This window comes from Sinohyriopsis cumingii, chromosome 16 (assembly GCF_028554795.1).
Source record: "Sinohyriopsis cumingii isolate HCF-2022 chromosome 16, ASM2855479v2, whole genome shotgun sequence".
Taxonomy (NCBI): domain Eukaryota; kingdom Metazoa; phylum Mollusca; class Bivalvia; order Unionida; family Unionidae; genus Sinohyriopsis; species Sinohyriopsis cumingii.
In genome coordinates, this window is record NC_142976.1 from 18,587,393 (window position 1) to 18,601,163 (window position 13,771).

Here is a 13,771-nt window from a genome sequence, read left to right on the forward strand (position 1 = left end):
AACGACTTAAAACAAAAGCAATAAACACTGTACATTGATAACATGAATGCACTATAAAAGTCAACATTCAAAGTTGTTACCATAAATATTATAAAACAAATTTACATATGTACAAGACAACGTCACCAATAAAAAAGGCAAAACTGGTAAAGTGTCATGCATCTTTTACCAATTTCATCAATAATTTCACTTTGTTGAGAACCAATTGCAAAATTATTCCTCAAACTGATTATAAGAAAAGTTATGAAGGATAACAAATACATCATATGCCCATTATTAGTCATTTCAAAGAGACAGCATAATTTTTTTATACTGACTGAAAACAACATAAAGGGTTGTGCTGTATGTGACACCAAATTAATAATGTACAAAATATATCAACACTAAAAGCAAGCTGAGCAGAAATCACTGTGCATCAGAGCACATAAACAGCCCTACTATGCAAATGATGAAAATACACAGATGCAGTTACCTGAACTTGAGTAGGATCAATTATGTCAGAGGGAAGAGTGAAGGACCCAATAAACACATTGCTGGCATCTCTTGGCCTGTCCGCAGGTGGTTCCGCTCCTACATTTCCACGGGATCCACCATTAGAGGTGGACTGGCTAGTTGCAGGTGGAGCTCTTTGCACGACATGAATTACTTTTCCATTCACATCTGAAATTTAATAATAATGTCAATAATTTAAGGGATCTCACATGATCCCCTACCTGAAACAGAGGTTTTCTATTTTGAAAAAAAACAAGACCTTGGATGAAAGTCAGATGGAAGGTAATGATAAAATGATATATAAAAAAGCTTGCAGATTTATATAATGTGTAGCTATTAGGGCTGAACAAGTTCTATGAAAGTCAGCTTGCCCATCCCTTGAGCAACTGGCTTGAAAACTAAACATGCCTTGGGATACACAAGCTTATCTACAAATACCACAACATAACAACAAAATTTAAAACACATGTAAAATAAAATCACATGTTTTCTTTAGAAAAAATGTTTTTAAGACCAACAGTTTAATATACTGTTTTTCATTGTATCATTTCTATTAAAAATTATGCAAGTAATTAAAGTTATCAAAAATGATATACAGGGGAACCCCACTATAACGCGATAATTGGGGTCCACAAAATTGGATCGCCTTAATATCGGGGTTGCGTTAATGCGAAGTTTTACAGTATTTTACTTTTTTGAGAGAACAACTCATTGGCACATCTAGATGTATTCATGTCTACAGTATATGATGAATAGGGTATCAACACTGTTTACTATCGTGCCGTCGTGGCTATAGTTCATCTATAATGCATGTAATTCCATTGCAAAATTGCACACAGATTTACAATATTCAATATTTTTTCCTCTGATCATTGTATCTGAATTCAATGTCTAATATATAGCATGAACAGAGTATCAACACCGTTTACTCGTCATCTGATATCGTACCGTCGGGGCTTGAAATTAATCCATAAAATATGTAATTGCATTGCAAAAATTGCATACATATTTAAACTATTCATTAATTTTGTCACACATCATTAAGTGTCTGAATTCAATGGAAAAAATTAACAGTAAAATTAGGTTAAGAAATGAATGATTCATTACGTTCCAGGGTCTATGAACGGTGTCTGTACAAATTTCATATTGCTAAAATTTTCTCATATGCGTTTCCATGTACATTTATCCATTGCAAAATTTCCATTAATTAACTCCTGTATGCCTATTCATTTGAACGACTACAACAAGAATAATTACAAATCAACACATGCTTTTAGTGTGCATATAACTTTTACTTCAGATTTTGTGACTATTGAAAGAAACATGTGAAAACTACTATACTAATCATGGCGCAAAGTGCAGTGAACAAATTGCATTTGCAATCTTGCGTTAACGTAACGGTAAAATATTTTTATAAAAAAAATAGGAAATTAATAACGAGTTCATAAGTAAACCACATACACATGTAAAACCCAAGAACTAAGTGCAGTAGGCCTGCAATGGTCATGAGTCACTTTTATAAAAAAAAAAATTTTTAAAGCTGAATGCATGTACAATTTCATACTATTTCAATTTCCAGCAAATAAAGCAGACATTATTTACTGGTAACATGTCCAATAATGTTTATTTTGTCATAACACTTGAAGAACCTGGTGATATTGTTAAATTTTAGAAGCTACGCCGCAATCGTATTATATTAAAATTCAGACGCAAACTCTTCCCCAAACTGATAAGAAACGTTTTACACACTACTTCTTGTACTTGAAAAAGTATTTTGTCCCAGTATGAGGAATATAAACATACATGTATTTAAAATTTCATAATGATGTAACTGATGAAGACCAGCACGGTTTAATAGTGGACAATCACACATTAAAACATAAGCTGACTTATACTTAATGATGTAATTGATGAAGACCAGCACACTTTAATAGTGGACAATCACACATTAAAACATGAGCTGACTTATACATAATGATGTAACTGATGAAGACCAGCACACTTTAATAGTGGACAATCACACATTAAAACATAAGCTGACTGATATATAATGATGTAACTGATGAAGACCAGAACGCTTTAATTGTGGACAATCACACATTAAAACATAAGCTGACTGATATATAATGTAACTGATGAAGACCAGCACACTTTAATAGTGGACAATCACACATTAAAACATAAGCTGACTGATATATAATGATGTAACTGATGAAGACCAGAACGCTTTAATAGTGGACAATCACACATTAAAACATAAGCTGACTGATACATAATGTAACTGATGAAGACCAGCACACTTTAATAGTGGACAGTCACAGATTAAAGCATAAGTTGACTGATACATAATGATGTAACTGATGAAGACCAGAACGCTTTAATAGTGGACAATCACAGATTAAAACATAAGCTGACTGATACATAATGATGTAACTGATGAAGACCAGAACGCTTTAATAGTGGACAATCACACATTAAAACATAAGCTGACTGATACATAATGATGTAACTGATGAAGACCAGCACGCTTTAATAGTGGACAATCACAGATTAAAACATAAGCTGACTGATACATAATGATGTAACTGATGAAGACCAGAACGCTTTAATAGTGGACAATCACACATTAAAACATAAGCTGACTGATACATAATGATGTAACTGATGAAGACCAGAATGCTTTAATAGTGGACAATCACAGATTAAAACATAAGCTGACTGATACATAATGTAACTGATGAAGACCAGCATGGTTTAATAGTGGACAATCACACATCAAAACTTAAGCTGACTGATACATAATGTAACTGATGAAGACCAGCACAGTTTAATAGTGGACAATCACACATTAAAACATAAGCTGACTGATACATAATGATGTAACTGATGAAGACCAGCACACTTTAATAGTGGACAATCACACATTAAAACATAAGCTGACTGATACATAATGATGTAACTGATGAAGACCAGCACAGTTTAATAGTGGACAATCACAGATTAAAACATAAGCTTACTGATACATAATGAGGTAACTGATGAAGACCAGCACACTTTAATAGTGGACAATCGCACATTAAAACATAAGCTGACTGATACATAATGATGTAATTGATGAAGACCAGCACTATTTAATAGTGGACAATCACACATTAAAACATAAGCTGACTGATACATAATGGATAATCATGGCACTGGAGGAAATGTCTGGGAGATTCAATCTAATTATCTGCAGCTTTGAGAAAGATGGATTTAGCAATCTTGAGATAATGTACATAACAAAATGATGTGTGTACCAGGAGACTTTCTTGATATGTTCATTCAGTGGTTCTGTAAATTGTATACAAAAGAACAGATCAAGGTAATGCCATAGCTGCCAACCTTCCAGGCTCACAATTAGTGAAAATAGGGATAAAAAGTTGTGAATTTGGACAAGAATTTGTGAAAAATACCATGACAATAACTCCATCCACTCTTACCACTCCATCCACTCTGACCGTTAATACTACACTATATCAAGTTTGCAATATAAAACTAAAACCCTACATATATGTAGAAATATTTATTTATGAAGACATGATACTGTGGCAGACTTGAACTTCCTCAACTGCTGGATCGTAAATTTGTTTTCTAAACAGTTCAGACTTCTTGCCTGCTGGCTGATCTTGGTGACTAAAATTACTGACAAATTTTCTGCAGCTAAGGAGGCCCTAAAGTCTGTCTTATTTTTCCTCACTAGAGAAAACACACTTTCGCTGTCACTGTTGCTGTGAGGATTGCACAGGAGCTGCAGCACTTTTGGTTCTTCCACAGGAAAATTTGGAAGCGATTTTCAGGTCCGGGAACATTTGTCAGAACAAATATTTAGCATGGTCTCTAGCTGATAAAGGTAGATTATGTTTGACAAGAAAACTCACAAATAATGCTTCAGCGTTGGTAGCCTGCAGATCTTCCACCAATGGTTTAAAATATTCCAGAGCTGAAATCTGCGAATTCTTAATTTTCCCAACTTATACGTGTTTTTTTGCAACCGACGTGCTTCCTCACATCATCTCTGCAATGGCACACTGAGTGCAAAAAGCATGATGAATATCAATGTTTAATGTCTGAATGCACTGCCAATTTTTGATATATTCCAAATTAAACTTCACTTTTTGAGCAATACATTTCTTTTTCCTTGGTGGTGAAGACATTTTCTAGATCTTACATGCAATGCTGAACGGTAACTCAAATCAGTGTTGGTGACACATGCACGGTGCAAAATTCCGGTTAGGCCCCAGTTTCTCTCAAAAGCATTTGTAAAACTACTCGTATACATATAGATTAAAATAGGCTAAAATGCTTGCTACCGGGCAAACTGTACTAATCGGCTGCAGATCTACTAATATCGCGACCAGCAGTACTGGACCGTTTCAGCAACTGCGAATATCAAGACTAGCACTTAACGGGAAATCGGTTATTTTATTAAAGATTTAAAATAATTGACGATTGGAGAATTCATGAATTTTTGGCTTGCGGCATGAATCCATGAATCGTTGAAAAAGTCGTGAAATTCACACCAAATTCGAGAGGGTTGGCAGCTATGTAATACAGATACAACTGCAAGGAACAGAACTCAGTAGAAATTGCAAACATGTGATTCTAATTATTCATCATGTTACTTCCCTTGCTTTGACAGACAAACCAGCTTACACCAAAATCTTGCTATTATCTCTTGTCAAAGTTGATTCAACAGTTTTAGGGAAAAAGGTATTTTAAAGGTTTATCTATGTTTAGTAACACTGGCCATATTAGATGAAAGATTGGCATCATTTACGTAATTTAAAAGATTTTCATGCCAGGATGCTTTATTTCAAATTTCATCCAATTCAGATGAGAAATTTTTATAAATAAATGTTATTTAAAGGTTTTTTTTTTTAAATAGCCACCATATTTAATGGTGAATCGGCACCATTTTAAGAAAATTTAAAATACCTTCTGGCCAGGATGCTTTCTGTCAAATATGGTTAAATTCTGTTCAGTGGTTTTAATAAATCAATTAAAGGTTTTCCTATTATATTTCGTGCTCTTGCCATATTTTGTGGTAGATTGGCATCATTTGCATAAATCTAAAAGGTCTTTATACCAGCATACTTTCTTTCAAATTTGGTCAGATTCTTCTGAATGGTGATTGAGAAGTAGTTGCAGATAACAATCATGAACTGACAAAAGACAATGCATGAGAGACCAAGGACCATACAGCCAGGCGAAGCAAGAGCAGTGTGACTTGCTGCACCATTAAAACTGTGTCTTGGATGAAAGGATGGTCAGATAACAAAAAGACTACTATTTAAAGTGGTCTCCTTCCTACAAGACCACCACTTACGTGGGTTTATAAATTTTTAGATTTTTATTCTTTGTTGATCTTATTTTCCATGTGTTTCGACATGGTAGATCATATTAAAGATCAATAAGATGTTCCTTTAAGCAAAATCAGTGAAATTTTAAATCTCCAAAATTGTTGCATTTGAGGAAATTAATCACTATCAGAAAATGCTGATTGGCATTTGCAATCCTGATGAATTCCATAACCAACAAAGAATGTTTTGTTAATATGCAAGAGAAGGCTGTAGCATATACAAACCGTAGTCTTTCAGCAGTTTATCATCTTGGAGGACTCTTCCTTGGAATATCAATCTCTGTTTGTCAACTGGGATATTCTTTAAAACGAAAGGGAGAAGTTTATTAAATACTGAAATATAGTAAAACAGGTATTTGTGGATACCTCCATTTAAAGAACACCTCATTATGGAGCCCAAAATTCTGAAGGCTCTTGCCAGACATTTTTTCCTGAAAATTAATGTTGTGGCTAGACTTTGTGAAATTTAATATCAAAATGTTCAAAAGTTTCAACAAAGAAAACATTAATATAATTAATTATTAAATGTACCATAAATGTGTCAATTTTGGTACCAAATTTACTGTCACTTTAGTTTTATACAAGTTTTTTTAAATTATGCTACAGTATCATCCAAAAAGGGTAATTTATTCTACTCTTCTGTTTTTAAAATTGTATATTAGCTGACAAAAAGCTGACATAATACCTTGAAAATACATAATACTTCACTGATGGGCACTTCCAGCCAAGTCTGTTGGTCATGTTTTATTTGATCAAGTCTTCAAGCATATTCTGGCGCTTAATAAAAAAGTTCATTGTTGTTGCTATTATCTTTTTTATTTTTTTATGAGGACCTATCCTATTCAGACTTTTTATCAAAGGGTTTGATGTGTTGGAACACTGCTATATAACATAGTCAAAAAGCATATGGTATACGAGACTAATGCAATGTCTAAAGTGCAGTACAGTTCCTGGATCAATCATTTAATTATAGGGTTTTTATAAGTCTAGAACTTAAGATTTCACACCTCATTCGGTTTGTGCATGTAGCTATCTCGAGTTTAAACAACCAGAAAAAACTAATAACCAAACATTCCATGGGATTAACATGGACACCTTATCTACAATGTCCAATAAAACAAGTCTGCACATAATCAATCAAGTTAATTTGATTGACATGTCTCGTAAATATTACCATTTTAGAATCTGTGCTTTGCATCAGGAAAAACACAGAAGAATCTTTTTATAAAGTTTCCTTGAGTGTCATTTATAGGAGAGGTTTCATTTTACCACAAGTATGAAAAAACTAATAAACAATCAAGATGCTTCATAAAAATAAATGGCATAAACATGTATACAACTGATCATGACAAGGAAATTCATACAGATTATTATATACACCTGATCACAACAAGGACAATCATACAGTTATTTATATACACCTGATCACAAGGACATTCATATAAATATTATATACAGGTGGTCACCACCAGGACATAATACAGATATCATATACAGCTGATCACAAGGACATTCATAAAAATATTATATACAGGTGGTGACCACCAGGACATAATACAGATATTATATACAGCTGATCACAAAAATGACATTTATACAGAGTATATACAGGTGATCACAAAAATTACATTTATACAGAGTATATACAGGTGATCATGACAAAGACACTCATACATATTTTATACAACTGATCACATGAAGGACATTCATACACACATACACAGCTGATTGTGACAAAGGCATTCATACACATAATATACAACTGATCACATGAAGGACATTCAAACAGATATACACAGCTGATTGTAACAAAGGCATTCATACACATAATATACAACTGATCACAACAAGGACATTCATACAGATATTTTATATACAGCTGATCATATAACATACAGATATTATATATTATATATATATATATATATATATATATATATATATATATATATATATATATATACACACACACAGTGTGACCCCGCTATAACACGGAAGTTGGGTGCCATAAAACCCAACCATGTTAAAAGCAATCAGGTCAGCAGGTCAGTTAGCTGAAGAAATGATGCATGTACCCCAAAACAACTGCAGGGGGGAGGAGGTAATAAATGTGGGCTGTAAAATGTGCTTCATCGGCATAGTCACCATCTTAAATCGATGCATATTAAATGAGAAATACACATTTAGTGAAACAGAGAAGGCATATATAATAGTTTACTTTATTTAGAGCCACAAATTGGTATATATACGTGGATACTGTTTATATATACCTGTCTAATGTATAGCATGAATAGAGTATCAACACAGTGTACTTATCCACGAATATCATCATATACATTGAATTGACAATACAACTGAATAAATGGAAAATATGCACATGCACATATTTAAAATATTCAATAATTTTAGTTTTCAGTTCATCCCAAGTATTTAAAAGTTAGTTTGCGTTTGAAGCCACCATCGGTAGCATTAGTAAGTATAAACTTTTTTCCCTGCAAAAAGGAAACTTTCACAGAACAGTTAATGTGTTCCAGTCATGTTGAAACATGCAAAAATCCATAAGATTCCATTACTTTCATTTAAGTTTGCTACTGAATTCCTCTGAAGAAAAGTTCTTTGTTTATACTGAAGATTGTAGTTGGCTTTCTTTGATGAAGGGTGCATGTGTTAATGAAGTCACTACTAAAGGACAGCTTTGGAGAACCAAACAAATGCCCTTTTTTATTGTGGTGGTAACATCAAATAATTGTATTGCATGATTGAGACTGATTTTTTTCTCTCCATTTGCTGAGTACGTTTACATAACAGTCAGTGCTTCAAAGGTAATCTGCAACATTAGCAAAGCCCTACGCAATTCCAGAATAAGTTTTTTATGCCTTATTTTTTCGTACTTTTAAGAAAAAAACAACAACCTTTTCGTGTACGAGAAAAATACATATAAAATTTCAGGAGCCACACCACAATCATCTTGTATTACTCATATGTGATCTCTTCCCCAAAATGATAATAAACATTTTACATCTTTTTTCATAATATTAAGAGAGAGTTTTTTTTGTGTACAATAAAAATACATGTACATGAAATTATGGGAGCCACACCATGACCATGTCATATCCAAATTTGTGTTATAACAAAGCATGCTATAGTGGGGTCACACACTATATATATATATATATATATATATATATATATATATATATATATAAAAACATACAGCTGATCACAACATGGACATTCATACAGATATTACATACAGCTGATCACAAGGACATTTACACAGATATATATATATATATATATATATATATATATATATATATATACACATACACAGTTGATCACAACATAGATATTCATAGAAATTGTATATATAGCTGACCACAACATGGGTATTCATGGACACACACACACACACATATATATACACATACATACATACAGCTGATTATGGCAAAGGAGACTAATAAGATGGTTGAATTCACATGGCAAAACATGAAATATAATTAATCATTGATCATTCAGATACTAGGTCATTTAAAGAACATGCTTTCTAGTATCCTGTTATAGCAGTGCATAATTTCAATCCTATCACACTGATTGTAAGATCTGATTTATACTTACAATTGAATTTGCAATCTTTTCTTTGAACTGCTTGACAGTTACCTGCAAGATGAAAAATACAGTAGTAAACTTTAAATATTGTATATAGTGTGCCACCCCTGACCATGTCTCCCTCTCACAGCCTACTACTCTCACTATGCAGACATGTCTATAGTAACAAGATTCACAACACTTCAGAAAATAGTGCATGTAAAACATATCCTCTGATGACAGCCATAATGTGTATCATGTTTCAAAATGATCCACTAAAAAGTGAAGATTGTTTGCGTTTTGTGACGCACTGCGTTTAATTGCAAGTCAAAAAGGACAACAGCTCTTCAAATGATGACAATAACACCATGTACAAATTTTCATAACAATCCAACTAAACTTTGAGACTGGTTGCCTTGACAAGATGCTGTCAAATACATTCAATGGGAAAAACAAAAAGAGCAATAACTCAAACAAAAAATATAGTAGCAAAATGAACTGTTGATTTGTGAATCACCAGCTTATGACCATAAAATTCAACAAGTTTTATGAGGATCCTTTGAAAAATCTGAGACAAATTGCGTTCAAGAGATTTTATCATACACTGAATTCAGCTGCAAGTCAAAAGGGCAGATACTCATAATAATTATGTAAGCAAAGTGATTTGTTAACGTCTATCTTCAGGCCAGCGTGATTTTTACCAAATTTCATTAAAAACTTTCGGACTACTAGTTACAGTCACGAGATTTAGTGCCAAGCATATGGAAGGGTATATGGATGGAAAGGCGTGTGGACTCGTACATGCCCCAGAGGATGAGCATAAAAACATATCATTGCTAATATTTATTCTTTTCTTTTTGTTTATCATATTGCAACAGACCTTTCTTAAGTTTATCTTTTTTGTATTTTTAATAAATTGCTGAAAATTCTGTACTGCAGTATTAAAATGGAAGAAGCTTTCAACAAACAAATTCATGCCCAAATATGATTAAAATTGTTCAGAACATAAGCTAAACATATTACATATGTGACACATTTCAAAATAATGATTTCAAACAAATAAAATAAAAACATTTTTACATTGTCTGGCACACTGTAACTTCTGTTATGACCGTCTAGCGTCTTTACACTGATATCCATCATCCTGAACTTTAAGTGTTAATCTGAAATGAATAATAAGGTTATATTTATACTTTGCAGGTTATACCATGCTGAGCCATTTAAAATGCCTTGTTCGAGAACAGACAGCGGTAGCTAATCTGGGCTGATCTAATGGTGGGAATCAAATACACACTATACTTGATCATGACTTTAAAGCCATAACCAGAGTCACTGTGCCTCTTAAAAAAAAAAAAGAATTCTACCGAATTCTATCTCTAGCCGGTTCCACTGTAGCATCATCTGCGAGCCAGCAAATGCCTCAGCAGCCCAAAAGTAGGTCACTGGGACCTAAGTTTGGTCTTAACTCGGTACCCTCCGAACTGAATAAGCAGCTCATTATTGTACATACAACGTTGTCAAAATAACATATCAATGTAGTGTAACAAGTTGGTCACTAGCCAGTGTGGTGAGTAGTACTCTTTACGACTATGCATACAATAATATCAGATGAAATGAGTTCTATTGGTCACTCAATAGTAATTAATAAATTTATTTCGACTGACCTTTGTATGCGAATGTTAAGTAAAATTCGTCTTCATTTGACCTGTGGCATTAAATCCTTCAGAACAACTCATTTTTAGTATTAATCCCTGTCAGAACATAACACCTGTGTATCCCTCAGTTACTGACCTTCTGTTCTGAATTGATGATGAATGCATAAAAAGCAGCATCACCCCTGGGCAACAACAATGCATGGAGACCATCTAGCAATGCCAATATCATGAGGAACTCCACATGTTACTCTTGCCTTGGGTTACACTGCCCTGCCAACAAAACATCACTTGGTCAGTCCATTATAAACTCAACCTCTCCTCCATCAAACTAAATGGCTTACTGAACTATTAGGACCACTGCCATTTTAATGAACATGCCATGCTTTGTGTAACTTTTGATTGTTTCACTTGCTGTACATCCTTATCTACTTATTTATGACAAGATTCAGCATGCAAGACATCTTAATTTGTGTGTGCGTGTGTGTGATTTGGATTTTTAATGTAGCTTTTAACAAATTCAATCATATCGCTACGATGTCTGCAGTGTGGCAGTTTATAGTGATGTCTAGCACCAGGGCATCATGCCGCAGACATGTAGCATGATGTCCCACCCACTCCCATTATCCTGACACCAGGTTGACCAGTACTAACACTAACTTCTTAATGCTGAGCGCCAGGCAAGACAGCTGTTAGCACCAATTTTGTAAGTCTTTTGTATCACTTGGCCAGGAATCTAACCCACAACCTCCCGCATCCGATATCTTAATTTAATATATCTGGTAATTTAAGTAAAAAATTCCAAATCACCACAATATTGCTTCCTACATGATAAAATTGAGAAATAAATGCAACTGAACCTACTGTGTGAGCATGTGCATGGGATGATTCTGTAGAAATCATGGTAGCTGACAAACTTGAAATGGTGTTTCTCTAAGATGAAATGTTATAATAAATGTTATTGTTTTAAAACAAATGCTGCTGATCAAAAGTTCTGTTAGCAATCAGAATTTTCAAACTTAAATAATTCTTCTCACTCCTCTAATAATGTTGACCATCATTACCCCCTGAATGGTTCATTTAGTTTCAAATTAAATGTATCAAGAAAATAACACAAACAAAACTGTTAATATCTTCAAAAATATATTTAGAAAGTACTTTCATTGATTCTTTTCCTCAAACACAAGTTGTTTCTTACCTATTAATGTTTTAAGTTTTAGAAGACAAGTTGGTACGTTTTCATTATCAAATGATAACTTACGGATATTGCGTGCAATAATAAATTATAACATGCAAGCAAAAGGGAATAACAGTTAATCAGCTATTACAATATACGCCTGTGCAAAAGTTTTTGTTGGTGAATACAGTTTTGCCTGGGGCTACAACATGATAACTACTTGACTGAAGCATTTTGAAACCAATAAACTAATGTCACTTTCCTTATAAAACAAAGCAAAGTTTACATTCTGTAGGTGACAGCATCACCCACTTCACCTGACAGCATGAGTGACCCCTGCTGATTGCATATTGTGCAACACATCGGAATTATCAACAAATCAATACACTTAAAAGAAAATAAATCTGGCATGATTAATTTGTACCATTTTAAACATCCTTAATATACTAGAATAAAAGTATGACATGGAGTTCCTAATGATATACTATACAGTCCACACTAGACAGTTTCCACACTTTGCTCCTGCCTTGGGGTGATGCTGCTGTCCACATGTGCATTAGCAAATTTCAAACAAAAGGTCAGTAACTGATGGATACACAAGTGTTCTGTTCCGACAAGGATTAATACTTTAAAAAAAGGTGTTCTGAAGAATTTAATGGCATGGGTCAAATGAAGATGGATTTTACTCACCATCCACATATTAAGGCCAGTCAAAATAAATTTATTATTACTAGCAAGTGACTGATAGTCAGAACTGATTGGAGGGTGAAGTCTTTATTCCAAACTGTACCCGGCACGGTTGGTCTCTACCACCAGCAATGTCAAGAGTCACAAAAAATGCAGAAATCAACCTGTTGGTCTAGCCTATTATAAGTATATAATACAATCTAGATATTACCAGGAAATACAATTCTTTACAATGTATAGAATTGTCTGTACTCATTTTAAGTGACATGGTCAAAATAAACTATAACATGAACAGTGTTATGATGAACCTTAATCACACCCCCACCCCCAGCAGACATACAACCATTTTTTTGGCCAACCCCAATATACAAATTGTACAAAATACGGCCACTAAAAAACAGACAAACCTTGCTCACATATGTCTCTAAAACAATCAAATACTTGTTTATAATAGTATAAAATCAATGTAACGTGTACTGATAATTTCAATCTTCCTTTGTATAAGTCTGAAACCAAAAGAAGTGCATGGACTTTTCCAAAGAGAAATTCACGAATAATATTAGTCTGGTTCCCTGCTTCGTATGCTTCCTGCGTTGCACTATGCTATACGAACGTCAGGTGAACGCCGACGCCATATTGTCACGTGATCAAAACAAATGGCCTCATATGGAGAGATCGAGTTAATCTTACCACGGCACATTTATTCCTTTAATATTTTGTTTGTTAGTTACACAATGTAAACTTCACTAATACTTTCGATTTGAACTATAGCAG

General features: G+C 33.7%; 1 protein-coding gene across 5 annotated transcripts in view; it reads right to left on the reverse strand.

Annotated features, from left to right (window-relative positions):
* LOC149780014 (large proline-rich protein BAG6-like) overlaps positions 1-13,554 on the reverse strand; it is a 105,632-nt gene extending 92,078 nt beyond the window's left edge. For 4 of the 5 annotated variants that reach the window (XM_089936758.1, XM_089936756.1, XM_089936757.1 and 1 more), the window contains exons 1-5: positions 13,405-13,554; positions 10,562-10,644; positions 9,512-9,553; positions 6,116-6,191; positions 473-660 (exon numbers count right to left, since the gene is read on the reverse strand). In XM_089936758.1, coding sequence (XP_089792884.1) covers positions 473-660; positions 6,116-6,191; positions 9,512-9,553; positions 10,562-10,624 — 369 coding nt within the window. In that variant the 5' untranslated portion in view covers positions 10,625-10,644; positions 13,405-13,554. The remainder of the gene's footprint in view (positions 1-472; positions 661-6,115; positions 6,192-9,511; positions 9,554-10,561; positions 10,645-13,404) is intronic. The other variant, XM_089936754.1, reaches the window with a different exon arrangement.
* Positions 13,555-13,771: the final 217 nt, after the last annotated feature.